This window comes from Dermochelys coriacea, chromosome 2 (assembly GCF_009764565.3).
Source record: "Dermochelys coriacea isolate rDerCor1 chromosome 2, rDerCor1.pri.v4, whole genome shotgun sequence".
NCBI classification, from domain to species: Eukaryota; Metazoa; Chordata; order Testudines; family Dermochelyidae; genus Dermochelys; species Dermochelys coriacea.
In genome coordinates, this window is record NC_050069.1 from 267,622,989 (window position 1) to 267,640,501 (window position 17,513).

Consider the following 17,513-nt stretch of genomic DNA (forward strand, 5'->3'; position numbering starts at 1 on the left):
TTGCCATAGCAGCCATGCACAGGATTACTGAGAACACTGCAAGTAAATTAATGACTGCATGCACAATAACTAAACAAAGGTGGAGAACGAAAAAGACACCAACACAGTCCAAGTGAGACAGCGTGTAAAGGCAAGAAAAGGATATTAAAATTAATTATTATAAAATCAAAATTAGTTAACCACAAATCTACAACATAATCTTAAATGAAGACTTCTAGTCTGGTAATATTTCAGACACAGCATGGGTAGTCCACAACTTCCTTGGAATGTCCTCTCCCCATCCATCCTCCTCTAGATAGCAGAGGATTTATTTCTAGCTTTTAGAGGTTAGAAGACCTGGGGACTCACCATTTCCACTGCCTTTACTGGTTGTTAAATGCCAATGATTAGTTTAAATTCAATCTCACTTCCTGTAAACCCTGGTAGCAGAATTCTGTCTCCCCGTACCCCCAACATAAAACAGCACACTTGGTGATGAAATACCAACTGTGGATGACACGAAGGACTGCAAGGTATCAGAAGAGCCACTGAAAATTAATCTTCCAGCTCTAACAACATCTTCATCCCTTAATGTGTTTGCATTGCTACTCCCATCTTCCATATAGTCCATGGTAGGTTGCAGGTCCCTCATGGCAGGGACTTTGCCGTTTCCACATCTGTAAAGTGTTGTGTACACTTACATCACTACAACAAATAATCCATAGCTATCTATTAGGCGTCATGAGTCCACCTGCAGGTGAGACAGAAAAAGATATAGAACTTGACTGAAGCCACAGAAGCTAAAGCAAACTAAGCAGTCAAGGGACAAGAGGGAAGGTCCTCTCACAGATCAGTAACAGGTTAAGAGATCGGAATCAAAGGGTAGGAATAAATGGTCAGTTTTCACAATGGAGAGAGGTAAATAGCAGGGTCCCCCAAGGAACAGTATTGGGACCTGTGCTGTTCAATATATTAATAAATGATCTGGAAAAGGGGATGAACAGTGAGGTGGCAAAATCTGCAGATGATACAAAGTTACTCAAGATCGTTTAGTCCAAAGCTGACTGCAGAAAGTTACAAAGGGATCAAAATAAACTGGGTGACTGGGCAACAAAATGGCAGATGAAATTCATTGTTGACAAGTACAAAGCAATACACATTGGAAAAAATAATCCCAACTATACATACAAAATGACAGGATCTAAATTTGCTGTTACCACTCAAGAAAGATCTTGGCGTCATCATGGTTAATTCTCTGAAAACATCTGCTCAACATGCAGTGGCAGTCAAAAAAGTTAATAGAAGGTTAGGGTCCACTAGAAAAGGGTTCGCTAATGAAACAGAAAATATCATGATGCCACTATGTAAATCCACGATTCACCTAGAGCTTGAATACTGCACATAGTTCTGGTCGCCCCAACCAAAAAAGATAAGAGTTGGAGAAGGGGCAGAGAAGAGCAATGGAAATGATTAGGTGTATAGACCAGCTTCCATATGAGGAGAGACTAAAAGGACTGGGATTGGTCAGTTTAGAAGAGAGATGACTAAGAGGGGGATATGATAGAAGGCTATAAAATCATGAATGGAATAGAGAAAGTGAATAGGGAAAAGTATAACTGGATTAAAAAAAGAATCAGATAAGTTGATGGAGGACAGGTCCATCAATGCCTATTGCACTCAGGATGCAAACCAATGCTTTGAGTGTTCCTAACCCTCCAATTTCAAGAACCTGGGACTGGAAGACAAGACTGATCACTTGAAATTGCCCTATTCTGCTCATTCCCTCTGAAGCATCTGGTACTGGCCACTTTCAGAGACAGGATACTGACCTGGATGTAATACTGGTCTGAACCAGTATGGCTGTTCTTAGGTTAAACTTTCCCTGATGACACACTAAAGTGACTGTTCTCAAATCTCTCCCTTTGGGGTACAAAGTCACAAGAAGGAAAGTTATAAAATCAAGTATAACATTAAAAGACAGTGACATACTCCTAACAAAGTAACGTGGTACTTACAAAAATATGGCAAATTCGTGATGTCCCTAGTACTTTTCACTCTGCCCTTTTGAACACTTTTAGAACTCCTTGGAAGCTTGAAATTAAAACTACATCCCCTGGCTAAGACCTGGACTGGGATGCAGGAAATTTTGGTTCAGTTCCCAGCTCTGCCAGAGATACCCTGTGTGACTTTGGGCAACTCACTCAATCTCTCTACCCCAGTTCCCAATATTATGCTTGTATGTTCTATCCCTTTCTCTCATCCTTTGTCTTGTCAATTTATAATGAAAGCTCTTCAGGTTGGGACTGTTTCTTACTATTTCTATGCCCAGCGCCTAGCACAATGAAGCCTTGATGTTGGTTTAGGCCTCAAGGCACTACTTTAATATAAACAAAAAATAAAAGATTTCCTCCACTGGGTACACCCTGTTTATTGCTATAGGATTAATTCTGAGTACTGAGCTTTTTGCTGTTGTTGAGCATATATAGTATAAAAGAATTACAAATAAGGCCATGAAGAATTACCTGAATTTTGAAAAGACAGCTAAAGACAAAAATTAAGTCAAATGTTTATCTTGGAAAGAATCTTAAGTGTCCTTTTATGTCCCTTTTTTATAAGAAAACCATTTCAGCTTTTCAATTTGGAAAGATTTTTGAAAGTTCATTTAATGTCCTGTTTGTGCAAACAATCGCTTGAAATACCGTAAGGAAGGGGTTGGTACATACTTTTTATAATGTAAGCTCTACTTTGTCTTCTGATTCATTTTAAAAATAAAAAAATAAAGTTACCCTCGGGCAGAAAGGCTTTCCTAAAATCATGACACTATATGAGAATCTTCTTTATATCAGATGCAAACCTGTAAGAGCAGAAAAGATACAAAGAAAAATCCTCATGGCCACACAACTGACACTTACTCAAAGGAAGTAACACAATCCTAAAAGGAAAACAAAAAACATTATACTACAAAAGGCAATGATTATGCAAACTAAAGATTACTTTCCATATATGGATACGCAGAGAACCGCTCCAAAACACTCGTGAGCACTTACATTGCTAGTTGTACGGTGTTTTCCCCTTCAATTTCATTAATGAACAAATGGCAGCTATTTGTAAACTGCTCCAGTGTTTTATCCAAGTGTCTGAGCTGCCACCAACTGGCTTTTTGCTCATAGCGTCTTCCATTACAAAACTCACCCTGACGGTTTCATGTGATCACCAAAGCCTGATGTAAACAGTTACATGGGCAATGTACTGATACCACTTCTTGTAATGGAGGCAAAAAGTGCTAAAGGAAACATGCTTCTTCCCCCCCCCCCCCCCCAGCCCTTTTACACAGAGCAAAAAGAACAGTGAACCATACGGTATAAGCAGGGTTTACACACTGTAGTAACTGAAACCGGTTATACTACAAGTTTGGTCTACTGGTGTGGACTGAGCGAAATTGTGTTATAACCAGATTAAAAAAAATGCTCTCAATACAATGAAACAAGATCTATACCAATAAATAATTTTTAAGAGGCAGGCTCTAAACCAGGGTGGTACCTCCATCTGGTTTCATAACCTGTGATAACTCTGTTTGGACCTAACTATATTAGCATTTTTCTAAAATATTCCCTGCTAGCAATGGTGGGAGCAACAGTAGACAAAGTACCACAAGTCACAGTGGTTAAAACCATAGCAGCTGTTTGACACGAAGGCTCCCTCATCACTGTTACCAATGGAGATGTGCCAATGAAATGATGGGAAGTTCTCTGAAAAACAGTAAGGACACAGCAATAGCAGCTAGCTAGACCATGCTGTAACAAAGTTTGGCCACCACCATGTTAAGGAATGTTTGCTGTGTGTAGACACACTTTTTGCTAACTGGAAGGAAAACTAGACTTGTCTGTGTCACTTGAAGAAAAGTCATTTTAATGCTCAACATAAACTAAGAAATAAGACTAGTCTTAGATTTAAAGTAACTTTGTTAAAAGATTCAAAAACAGATTCAAGCTGAACGTTTCTAGGCAGGATCTTTCAGATTTCCTGAGTTCCATAAACAGTTAGGATTTAGACTGCAAATTTGATGGGTGAATATACATAGCAACACCCTCCCCGCAAAAGCCGGCCCTTTTCAAGCTGGCCTTTGAAACACAGAATTATCAATGGTGATATTTTTAAACTCTTTGGCATTAATGGCTTCACAGAGCATATTTATAGTTGTGCAAGGGAAAAAATTGTTTTGGCCATTAAATTTAACAAATCTCAAACAAAGGCATCGACTAGACAAGCCTAATAATAATGTGCAGCTCTGATGCGTCACCTGCAATTTGTTTTCCTCTCTGTTGTGAAGAAAACAATTGGGTCCTCCCTGCAGGGCTCCTTCTAGCAGAAGGGTTCTATTATATACATTTGCAATCTCCTCTGAGGGCTGGACAAGTATCCTTCCGGATTGAGCCAACATGTTTAGTCTCCATTTATGATGTTTCTTCACTATTCCAAAGGCTCTCCGTCAGCCAGTGAACACAAAGTCCACTCACCCATGCTTAACACATTAAAGATATTTAGGGGTCAAAATTGCCTGTCTAGGAAACATTTTAAGTGACAGGCAAGAAATAAGATTCATAGTTAAAGGCAATCAAGCTGTCTAACCATGAAAAATCATGGAGCTGAAGAAGAGCTTTGTGTAGCTCAGAAGCTTGCCTCTTTTACCAACAGAAGCTGGTCCAATAAAACATATTCCCTCACCCACCTTGTACCATGAAAAAAAATCAGTCTGTTAGGCCAGGAAATTATAGCCATATACATCACTCCCACCAGTCATAATTCCCTCCATCCCTTCCTTCAAGACATTTACTTTATAGTTTGCGTGCATAACCTATGCCTGCTTGATGTGGTGCTCTGTTCCCCTCCAGTAGCACCTAGACCATTCTAGGGATTAACAAGTTTACTACAGCATTAGCTAAGAGCCATGTGGCCTTTAGTTCATGTAGTAGAGGCTCATATACTAAGCTTCAGAAGTCCCAGGTTCGATCCCGCCCGTCGATGACCGGGTTCTGTCAGCATTACACATGCATTGCTTAGTCTCTAATAAAAGGCAGAAAGTTTTTATGTTCATCATTACCATAAAATTATATGACAAAACAAATGGTATCAAACTGTAAAAAATGGTCAGGAACCAAAGATGTTCAAAATAGACAAAGAACTGACATATCAAGGTGTAAACTTACACTATCTGTTGTAGCTATTAGACACATGTTTATCATTAAAGTTGATAACTAAGCCCTTGTTCCAATTATGTCCTCCCAAAATGGAAAGAACTAAAGACTCAACTAATCATGTCCTCGGCCTTCCAACCAGCACACACTTTTCATATATATTCCAAGATTTTTCCATGACAAATTTAAAATTAAGAGCATTCACTTTTAGAATGTTTTCATTGTATTTTTCAGTACCAAGAGTTCCACAGATTGCCATATAAATTATTTTACATATATATATAAACCCACCTTAAAATCAATTTGCCACTAGTTTAATAATCCTCATCACTAATTAATCCTATGGTCATTGATCTCTGGATGAAAAAACAAATCTAATTTAAATCATTTCCTTAGTTATCAATGCTGTTAACAGATCAAGAAGAGATTTTTACATAGGTTCTGGTCTGATCCCCATGAGTTTTTGGATAATTTAAGATCTCACTAAGTAACCTTATCGCAAGCCAGAACATGTTTACTTCTTGAAGCCTATCTTTACAAGGCTCTCCATTTGTACCCCAAATTAGTCGATGTTTTCCCCTGTATGTCTTCCAATGCACGGATGTCCTCAAAAATCAGTACTCCATTTGGTATTCTGGTTTGGGCCTCAAGCATCTTCTACAGCAGAATCCTTAGTCCCTTCCTTATAACCCAGTGCATCCAAACACCATTTGCTTTTCCTACAGTATCATACAGTTCAAAACTTACTAACACACTTAGGGTCTTTCTAAATTCCAATTCTAGTATGTTACACATTCACCGCCTACACCTCATCTCATCAAATGCTGGTGCTTATATTTTATAAGGTGGCTGCCTTTGCCACTTATCTTCTCAGATCCTTCTGCAAATCTGTATCTCCACAGTATTTATGATAGATCCAATGTAGGCATCTGCAAGTTTAGAGACATGTTTTTGGTTCTACAGATAAAAATTGAGATTAGCCACTATACAGAGCCCTGAGGGACATCACTTACTCCTTTGCTGCCATTTATGAACTATGTACCACCCGCCAGATTTTTATCCAGGTCACTGCTTCAGTACAGAATCCAAAATCCTTGTTTTACATTGTAGTTTCTTATGTGATAAATAAAGTTTAAGCTTATATTACAAAACTTCCCAACTGGGTTCAGTGAGCAACAGCACGCATCTTGAAAGTCACTCTTCCCTCCCCTCCAATACAAGAGGCTACAAATTTTAAAATAATCTAAACTCCAGGCATTAGTTTTTAAACAATCGGATTGTCTAAAATAAATTACTTGGTAAAGCCCACCACTGCAGGAGGGGGGAGAACCAAGTTATTAAAAACAATTAAACACACTGGGCAAACATATGAAGTGTTTTATTGCCCTCAGACAGGTATAGCTCCCAACATCATAGGTGGTTGCTATGGCAACAATTAACAGAAGCTGATTTCAGGTGGGCAAACTACAGTAGCAGCAGAAACTTAACATATCCTGTTTTTATGCAAATGTAATGAATAATAAAGGAAGTGAAAATGAAAATAGGCTATGTAGGTTTCTAAACACTGGTCTTCAGAATATTCTGCAATGTATCAGCACTGCTATTAAAGGGTATTATAATTACAAGTGCAAGTGCTTCACTACTTTCACTGTCAGCAGAGTTGCCAACTTTCACACGGTAAATAAGCACCCTGACTTTCACAGTAAGCCAAACATCAAGCTAATCCCATTTCAAAACAAGGCCAAAACAAACCAATCCCCAAGAACCCCAACATTCTGTGTGTCTAGATCCCCCCAGCGTGCAGTCTGGGATTGTGGTGGGCCAGCTGTGCACCCGAGTCTCTCCCCCCTTTTCCCCACTTGCTGGGAGCTGATCAAAAAAAAGCAGCAACAAGCTACAAGCCAAAAACTAGCCAACAAGCAACAAACCAATTAATCAAAAAACAAGCCCAATTTCTGCGTTTTTTTCATGGGTTTGGCATGTCTGACTAACACTATTTCCACTCAGAATTGCCAATTTCTCCTTTTCAACTGCAAAACCTTGCCTGTTTAGTCTCAAATGTGATATTTTTGGGGAAAAATAGAAAAATCCATCAGATATTTATGAATAATCTAGATGGAAAAAGGTGATTTTTCTACTCCAAAATTTTTAAAAAAACAAATAGCTCAGGTAATTCAACTAGACTTTACGTGTCCCATGTGATTAGTTCTCAGTGAGGAATACTGGGTCCCATCAGCATACACTGGAAATTAACAAGATACAAACAATTAAAAACGGGCTAGACCATGCATAGGAAAAGTAATGCCTAGGGAATTATGGAGTTATAAGAACCAGCTGCATAACTGTCCCGCGTGCCCAGTAGGTACTGAGCATCAGTCAGTGAGTAACAGACTAGGTCAACTTTAATACCTATGAAGCTGATCAAACAGAAGTTGCACAATTCCACGAGTGCAACCAGGATCCATTTTTTTCTTTTAAATTAAGCATAACCAAATGCAAACAACCTATTTTAATGCAGTATTAAGTTTATACATACGACCGTACGACTCAGGAAATTGCACTTAAATTTCTTATCGCACTCAGAATTCATCCCCATTGCAGAGGTTGCACTTTTCGTTACTAGTTCGGGTCCTACACGTATATCTTGTAGAAACAGATAACATATATATCTCAACACATATATATATTTAAGGCTACTTAAGAGTTCTGCCTTCTATACTTTTGAAGTCTAACTTGTTATTGACATGTTAGACCTATAAAACTAGAAAGTATTTAATATTAAAGAATTAAAATACGATGCTAACTGTTTCTGTCCACAATGGGACAGGACTTCACATTATGATAAAGCCTGGCAGAAAAAGGCTTTACCTGCTTCAGATTTTAATATCTGTCTCATAATGGCATGTCCAGCTAATCAGAGGCCTGAAAACAGATTGTACGTGCTATAATACCTAACAACAGCTAGGATATACTAGCAACCTTAACTCCCGCTTTTGTTATTTTTCATCCATCCATAAAATTTACAGTAGTTAAAGAAAAAAGCGTTACTGACTTGGTCATGCCATTTAGCATGGAAGCAGTCACAATATCAATGCAAATAGACAAGTCACTGCAAATATTAAACACTATTCAGTATTCAAAATAACTATTTTGAAGTGCTCAAAAGCTGCTGCATTTAGAGGACTCCCATTTTAAGAAAACAACAATCAAATTGAACACCTAATTATGCAAGTACTCTCCAGATGCCACTTCACCTATTTCTTCCATTCTCTTCCTTCCTCTTTCTAGAACTATCCCATGTCAAAGGGACACTACCAACCTAGATCACTTCTGTCTATTGTCACCACACACCTAGAATTACTATCACTGGAAGTTAGAGGGAAAAGTATTTCTCCATTCCTAGTTTGTTTACTTTGCGCATTTGACAGCATTTTGTGTACACTCCGTTTTCCTTTTTGTAAGAATCTTTTACACCAGAACCAGAAAACAAAGAGCCTTATAAAAACAGAGGGAAAATTGTAAAACTACAGAAATTGGCACAAGAACTCAGTGGTAGATGAAGTATCTGAAACAGTGTAATTTATACTCTTTCAGTTAACTTAATTTCAAGTTGACTGTGTCCCTTCAAAACACTATATGCAGCATGGGCAGGGTAGATATGCCATGTTTCTTGAGACATAAGCAGATGGAAGAGGAAGAGTGACACAGGGGAGATGACTAAGATGGAAGCTGTATAAGAAACAAGAAGTGAAATAGGACAAGCAATGGAGGGGAGAAAGCGCAGAGCAAGAAATCCTCCTCCATCTGCCAAAAAAGGGAGGGAGCTCATAGTTCGATACCCAAGAACAGAAATGGGAAGAGAATTCTTAATGCAGAAAAGAAAAGTCCAGCTCTGATTTGTTAATAGACTTATTTTTCAAAAAAAGAAAATTAACTGTTGGAGAACACGAAGTTGGAAAAAGAAAAATGAGGTTAGAGCATGACAGAATGTAAGTTGCACAGTATCATTTTATACACCATAAGCTTATTGCCCTATTATAAATGCAAAGTGATCAGCAAATCGCCTCATGTAATTCCATTCAACTAGCTCTCTACCAAAGTCCAGAGAATAGGATCAATCTTTGTAAAATCCAGAACAGCTGTAGAATTTAAGCTATACAGGATGATTTCATAAAGTACAGCTCTAGTTGGGAATTTACCATACAATTATCACATGAATCGTCCACAGATAATTAATGAATTATTCAAATAACTTAACCTGCTTATATGAACAAGTCAGTAAGCTATTTTTCCCCACAATTGAGACTGTGCACTGTTCTGTTCTATGTTACCTCAAAATATGTTCAAACTGGGTGGGACAATTATATCTAATTTAAATTATGGGGCTGATCTTGAAAACATTTACGATTAGGTGCAGACTCAACTGCTGTGAGTACTCCCATTGAAGCAAGCACTACACCATAGAGTAAGTAACTGAAGGGTCAGACACTATGCAAGTACTGTTCTTCTTACAGACACATAGGCATAATTTTCAAACTTGGCTGCCTAAAGCTAAAGCACCTAATATCCATATTCAGGGACCAAAATAAAGGAGGCTTGATTTTCAGATATGCCAAACATCTGCAGCTTTCATTAACATCAGCGGGAACTGTGGTGTTCAGTGAAAGTTGAGCCACTTCTTAACATGTTTAAATATAGATAGAGATGCCTAACTTTAGGCATTCAAGTGTGAAAGTTTTGGCTGTAAGTATTTATGTTCAAAATGGAAACAATTGTACTGGATTCAATTGACTGCTCATTAATCCTTCAACTGGTATGATTAGTGACCCAAATGCAGTCCAGTTATCAGTGCAATGACAAGATTCACAGTGTACATTTCAGGAGCACAAGAAAACTGCACTGAATTTATAGCAAGCATTTAGGGCACAAAGGGGGCAGTTCAAGTCTACTATTATTCATTGTGTATCCCTTCCTGTAGAGAAAAAAAATCTTGAAAATAGGAAAAATAGGAAAGATGTACCAAAGTAGTCTTGCCCAAGGCAATTTGTGCCTACAGAAATTTATATTTCGAGGTTTTGAAAAACAGAATAGTTGTCCTAAAATTACAGACTGCATATATACAGATTCTGGATATAGAAAACAATGGGTACGTGAATTGTATAATTTAACAGAATTTAACAGAAATGCTACATACATTTGAAAACATACACCTCAGATGCTTTCATTCTTTAAGACTGACTTGCCTGAGAGAATAAAAAAGGACTTAAAATCATACACAGCTCTCCAATTATAAGTGGTGTAAGCAGAAATCTAGGGCACTGACAGTTTTCTGCCTGGTTTCAATTTAGTTATTGAACAACATTGAGATGTTTTAATAAAAAGATTTATACAAACTTGCACCTGCAAACTACAAATTATCTGGTTTTATGGATATTAGGTTCAAAATCTAAGTTGTACATGCATTAAATAATTACATGTCATTTTTTTCTTTAAAATAGTTCTTTCTTAGAGAAGCAAGTGACAGTGCAGTAATATCAAGAATGTAGTTAAAAAAATTCATATGCCACAACAGCCAAGTTTCCTCCCTCAGTTTCATGCCCTGGGAGACCATTAGTCTCTCTAATAAGGAAGAATGAACAAAGGTAGAAGCAGCTGTAAAATAAGTCTTTTTCAGTTGCATTAGTGTCTCCCTGATGCATTGTAACAATATAATTGAGGGAACTACCTTTCTGATTTAACTATATCCACCTACAATGCGTCTACCTTGTGTTGAGGGTACTAAACTACCGATAATTCTTCCTTGGGGAAAAGAAAAAAGAAAATAGAATCCAGCTGCCAACAAGAAAAAAGTAATCAAATCCCAAAGTGACACTACCCACAAATAGTACTAAAGTGCCCAGGAGTCTTTATATTAGCAACAAATTTTGAAAAATAATAAAGTCACGCCAACTACTATAAAGTTCAAATTTTAGACTAAGCACTTCCTTAAAATATTTTAAAAATCTATCAATAATTTTAGGTTTCAGAGTAGCAGCCATGTTAGTCTGTATTCGCAAAAAGAAAAGGAGTACTTGTGGCACCTTAGAGACTAACAAATTTATTAGAGCATAAGCTTTCGTGAGCTACAGCTCACTTCATCGGATGCATCCGATGAAGTGAGCTGTAGCTCACGAAAGCTTATGCTCTAATAAATTTGTTAGTCTCTAAGGTGCCACAAGTACTCCTTTTCTTTTTATCAATACTTTTGAATACCATAGTTTTAGGCCCTGATCCTGAAGGGCACTGGTTTTTAAACTGTGGGGCATGACCCCCCTGAGGGGTGCACTGAGGTTATCAGGGGGATGCAAGGACCTGACTGGTTAAAAATGAACCATTACCCAGCACACCCAGTGCCACGCTGCCATTTTACTGCTAGCCAGCTTCTCAAGAACCACACACCCTCCCAAGAACCCAAACCTTCCTCCACTCTCAAAAGCTCACCCCACTAGCCCTTGTGGCTGCACTCAGAATCAACATAACCGTGGCACTGCAGACATGTCCTGGCCCCACAATAAAAAACCTCACACCTGGCGTGCGTATGCACAGAGGGGGTGGAACTGCTGCGCGCACATGAGTTAACTGCTCTCGGCAGCTGGGATTCACAACAGGGTGCATGAGCCTCCACCCTGTTTGCGCTGGTCATTTGGGGATTCCCTCCATGGGCTCCAAACTCTGCATCATCCAGATTCCCCTCTTACCCCTATGTTAAGGGGGGCATGTGTGGAACATGAATTTCCAAGGGGGGGGGGGGGTGCAGCAAAAAAAAGTTTGCGAAGTTCTACTGTAGGGTGATCCATAAGGCAGACCTTTATGCGTGAATGGGCAGTGTCACCCATCTAAGTCAGGGGCCTTTGGCAGTAAAGCTGAAGATATAGCCAAGCTATAACCTGCAGCAGAGAGCAAAACAAGAAACAAGTGCAGATTTCAGCCTTATACCGTTCAAATGTGTTAATTCATACTGCTTTTTTGTTGCAGCCAATTCTTGGTGGTGTATTCTAGTTTCCGGGTGTAATAAATGGTTTACAAATATCTAAAGTAAGGTACAAAATTTTTCTCTGAATTCGTCTCACATTGAGCACATATTTAGTGCCACAAAAGTGTCAGCTTTAATCTAGCACATTTAAGATGTTTTTGCATTTTCAATTCACTGGGTATTTTAATACATACATAATCTGAACTGAAAAATAAACTGAATTTCTTCTTTAAGAAAATAGTTTGTCCAGCATTTAATTACACCACTAGCAGCCCTATCCACTCACTAGTAACTTTACTCACATACAGATCACATTTCCTCTCACTTCAGCCTATCCAAGTTCAAAATAAACAAAATAACTAATTTGTCAAATATCACTGCTAAATCAAAGTCAATACTATGCAAATTTACAGGAGAAAACCAGACAGATTTACAATGAATGTGACATTGAATCTGGACACAAAAATTAGGAAAGACTAGTTATCCAGACATACTGCAAGTTCTAGTTCACACAAAGACAACATGAATTGAATTTATTATACTGTGAATTTCAAATTCAAATTAGAAAAATTTTAAGTTTTACTGTTGAGAGGAACATGTACCATAAAACATAAGCAGGTGAAAATGTAAATGGACTTTAATTCCTTACAAGAAAACTCAAGTCAGTGGCATCATCACTGTACACCCAAGTTCAATATCTTGGCACTTACAAATATAACATCCAACCATGTGATTAAACAGTTCCCTTCAGTCTAATATATCTAGTGCAAAAGTCACTCAGCAATAGTCCCATTAAGAAAAACCACTGCACTAGGTACAAGCCTATTGATTTACTGGTCTCCAGTTAAGTGTTCAAGTCCCCTAGCCATTACTGTCACTCTCCAAAACACCACTATTTATATAGGTTTCAGAGTAGCAACCATGTTAGTCTGTATTCGCAAAAAAGAAAAGGAGGACTTGTGGCACCTTAGAGACTAACAAATTTATTTGAGCATAAATAAGCTGTAGCTCACGAAAGCTTATGCTCAAATAAATTTGTTAGTCTCTAAGATGCCACAAGTACTCCTTTTCTTTTTTACTGTTTATATATACACATTTCAGATATTAAAAGTTACAAATCCTGCTTTTTCAAAATTTGAAAACGTATCTCCTCTTTCTTTTCACAGCAACTAAACCTAAACAGTACAAGAAATCCAACAATGTTCAGACAGGTCATTAATTGCATTAGCTACAGGGATAAGTAACAAATATTTCATTTAATCTCCCAGGCAAAGGGGGAAGAACAGAAATTCTAGAGCAACAGTGTAAGAAATCTGCCAGTGACAAGTCTGCATACAGGCTGATAGTTTGTACTCTGGAGGAGTACCATATTTGGAGGAAGCCATCTTCTACAGCAGCATAAAATACCCTGCAGCTATCATGGTTTGTTTTTAACCTGTGTCTTCCAACAGGACAGCCAACTGTGCTTTGAAAATACTCAACTGGCTACTGGAACATGCTATGCACTGCATTTTTAAAAATATGACCTTTGAGAAAGGAGAAGGAGGTTATTAAAGACAAAGCATTCCTGCCCCTAAAGAAGATGCCATGACAGATCTACTTTATAAACCTTTTGCTTTACAGAAGGACATGTGCCTGAATAAGATATAACACTTGCTTTAACAGAGTGGGAAACAATGACCAGATGTACAAGAGCAAGGTTCCAGGATCTAGTACACAGGAGGGTGATTGGGAAGACAGCTTCTCTATGCATTCTTTACATGACCACACTTCAAAAGGCTTCTCTAACATATAACTTTTGTCTGCTGAAGATCTTTCAAAATCTCAGCTCATAATAAATGTATTAAGAGGTAATAAATCCCTGTTGTGATGAAATATTAAAGAAATATTTGTAACTAAAGTTGTTAAATAAAGCAATATGAATTTTTATAAATCAGGTTTACAATATGTTTGGAGATTGTTCTAAGTGACTGGTGACTATGTAAGATGATAAATAGATTTTTTAACATGTATGAGTTTAATATGAGCTACTTATTTTAATATTGAAATGACCTGGAATGTCAAAAAGTGCACCAACAATTAGGATTATCTGTAATGAATAAACACTTTTACATACACCGATTCATCATTTGCTAGAAGAAATAAGAGACCCTGTGACCTAGGCTTAGTAAAACAGAACCTGAACTCAAACTGAAATCCTTGGCATTTTACTAATTTTAGAAGCATCAGATGTAAGCATCATTCAGCAAAACCTCATTTTGGGTGAACTTAAATCCCATCTGCTCTCCTTGAACATTAGAGATCTTGTAGCATGTTGTTTAAAAGGTTTGCACTGTTCAAAGTATCCCTTTTTACCCTTCACACCCATCCAACTATTGCACTGGAAGAGTGCTATGTGCCAGTTGTCTGCCTCCTTCCATCCCAGAGGTGACTGCATTTCAGTGATGCTGCATGTATAAACTTCATGAAGCACTCTAGGATCCTTCAGGATGCAAAGCATGTTATAAACACAAAATATTATTCAGGATCAGTAGCTAACTGTTAGACTGTTGAGGAAGAAGACGAAAAGCACCATTAGCTACTGAACCACCTTCTCCAAGAGGCGATGAAACCAGCAACCCTGACATGCTGATTGGTGTGTGTGTGTATGTTTTGGTGAAAATCCCTGGCAGAGAGAAAAACAAACAAACATCAGCCATTAGACTGTCCCCTCCTCAGGCTTGCATCTCATTGACCATTTTCCCCTTCAGCTAGAAAATGGGGCAAGGGCAAGACATGACTTTAGTTCAACTCCAGTATTTCCCTGAGAACGCCACGTTCACCTACCTGGCCAGAGCCTGAATCCCAACCAGTTACCCATCCATAAGGGAACTGGGGAGGATTCACAAAGCAGCAGGTAGGGAGAGGAGCCATTTAATTATCCACACACAAAAAAAGCGGAGAAAGAGCCTCCTTGGGAGAGCTGTAAGTGGCAGGGAGAAGGACTACCCCAGCCTGCCCCCCCATGCACTCCTGGGGGGTGGCAGGGAGAATGATCCCCCCCATACACTCCCAGGGGCTGACAGGGAGATGGACCCGCTCTGCCTCCCCCACAGTCCCCAGGGGTGGAGGGACGGCAGGGAGAGTGACCCCCCCACAAACAGACCCCCCCGGGCGGGTGGCAGGGAGAGTGACCCCCCCCCCACAAACAGACCCCCCCCCGGGCGGGTGGCAGGGAGAGTGACCCCCCCCCACAAACAGACCCCCCCCCGGGCGGGTGGCAGGGAGAGTGACCCCCCCCACAAACAGACCCCCCCCCGGGCGGGTAGCAGGGAGAGTGACCCCCCCCACAAACAGACCCCCCCCGGGCGGGTGGCAGGTAGAGTGACCCCCCCCACAAATAGACCCCCCCGGGCGGGTGGCAGGGAGAGTGACCCCCCCCACAAACAGACCCCCCCCGGGCGGGTGGCAGGGAGAGTGACCCCCCCCCCACAAACAGACCCCCCCCCCGGGCGGGTGGCAGGGAGAGTGACCCCCCCCCCACAAACAGACCCCCCCCGGGCGGGTGGCAGGGAGAGTGACCCCCCAGCCCTTCCCCCCCCACACACACACTCTCGGGGGCTGACAAGGAGAGTGACCCGCCCTGCCCCCTCCCCACAAGCAGACCCCCGTGGCGGAGGTGGGGGGGGGCAGCGCCTGCCCTGGGCTCTGGGCTCCTCCCCGCCCCCACACTGCACCTCTCCCCGGCTCAGCCGTTGCTTTCCCGGGCCGGGCTCTCACTCGAGGCCGGGGATGCGCGGCCTAGCCCTCCCTCCGGCTCCGACAGGCCCACGAGCCCCAATCGCGCCCCGCGCGCACCTGCCCGCGCCGCCGCCGCCCTTCCCGCGCCAGGCCCCTCAGCCCGGCGAGGGGCCCCAGCCCGCTCAGGGAACCATTTTGCCTCCCTCCAGCCGGAGGTTAAACCCCTCCCCCCCCCGCGCCGGCCTGTCCCCTGGGGGGCGAACCCACGAGCAGGCCCGGGCCGGGGGGGGGACCCACGAGCAGGCCTGTGCTGGGGGATGTCAGGCCCGCCGCCGCCGCCGCCGCCCCCCCCCCCAGCAGGCCAATTCAGGTGTGTGGGTGACCCCCCCCCTTGAGCCGGCGTGGGTAGGGCCCCCCCCCTTGAGCCGGCCTGCGGGGGTGGGTGGGGAAATTCAATACTTACTCAGGGGTGGGATGTTCCGGATCATAGAAATCCCCCATCTTCGGCCTCCCCCTCTAGCAGCGGCGGCGGCGGCGAGGATCCGAGCAGCCCCCGCCCCGCATAGAGAGAGGGGAAGGGAGGGGAGGGGAGGGGAGGGTGTTAGACAAACCCCCCCCCCTTGCTCTGCTCCTCCGGCTCCCCACGCACCAGAGACACCAAGCCACCGCCGGGGTTGTGGTGGGGGTGGGAATCGGGGGGGGGGGGTGCGCGCTCTCCTGCCCCAGCCGCCGCCTTCACATCCTCCCCGGGGCTGGGGACACCACAGGGGGCACCAGGGAATGTCCCGGCGACGGCGGCGGGTTTCGGGGGGTCGGAGGGTGTCTCAGGGCCACCCCCTTTCAGGCAACGAAAGGCTTCCCATGCACAGAAATCAGCCCCCTCGCCTCAGGGACAGGACCCTGCTGCTGCCCAGGCCATGGGGCTCCCCTCCATCCCGCGCCCGGGGGGTGCGGGGCGCAGAAAGACGCCAATTTATAATCCGCAATAATCCTCTCCCTCCAAAAGCGATCGCCTTGCCGGGGTGGTGGAGAGAGCGGGTGGGCTGGGTCCTCCACAGAGATCCAGGCCCCACCCCGAAAAGGAGCCACTCTTCTTCCCAATGAAATAATCCAACCAAGCAATCAAAGAAAAAAGAAGAAGATCAACCCAGCTGAAACCTCCTTCCCTCAGTAACTGTAAATCCTCAAGTTCAGACGCGGACGAACGCGTCTTCCCCCGTCGCTGATTCGGTTTTCTGCTCCTCTTCTGCTCTAGGTGTCCGATCCGATGCCCTGGAGGAAGGGGGGGGGGATTCACAGCCCCTTATGATGTAGTTCTGGGAGTTGAAAGTGGATTATATTTGTAATTGCTCTCCCCTCCCCCGTATACTGTATTTTTCCTCTTTAGCGGTGGCTGAGCTCAGAGGCTTCTTCCTCGCTCCCTCCTCCTCCTGCTGTGAAACACAAACGGAAACTGTAACTCATCTACTTCCTACTAAGAGAGTAACAGAAAATACAGAGAGCGAGAGAAACAGCGACAAGGCCCCAAAGCAAACAACTGCCATAAATGCAAGCTGCTGCTCCTTCTCTGCAAGGTAAAGAAGCAATTTCATGTCGTGGAAACAAAC

General features: G+C 42.0%; 2 protein-coding genes across 8 annotated transcripts in view; one reads left to right on the forward strand and one right to left on the reverse strand.

Moving 5' to 3' along the window:
* SETD2 (SET domain containing 2, histone lysine methyltransferase) overlaps positions 1–17,338 on the reverse strand; it is a 143,531-nt gene extending 126,193 nt beyond the window's left edge. For 5 of the 7 annotated variants that reach the window (XR_005291173.2, XR_006279530.1, XM_038390575.2 and 2 more), the window contains exon 1: positions 16,370–16,589. Coding sequence is in view for 5 of the 7 variants with exons in the window: in XM_038390575.2 (XP_038246503.1) it covers positions 16,370–16,407 (38 nt within the window). In the remaining 2 variants the exon portion in view is untranslated. Of the gene's footprint in view, positions 1–16,369 lie in introns of all 7 variants that reach the window. The other 2 variants (XM_038390574.2, XM_038390571.2) reach the window with 2 other exon arrangements.
* A 61-nt stretch (positions 17,339–17,399) lies between these two features.
* The window catches only part of LOC119851178 (tubulin delta chain-like), a 47,325-nt gene continuing 47,211 nt past the window's right edge, over positions 17,400–17,513 (forward strand). The window contains exon 1 of the mRNA XM_038390587.2: positions 17,400–17,480. The gene's annotated coding sequence lies outside the window, so the exon portion shown is untranslated. The remainder of the gene's footprint in view (positions 17,481–17,513) is intronic.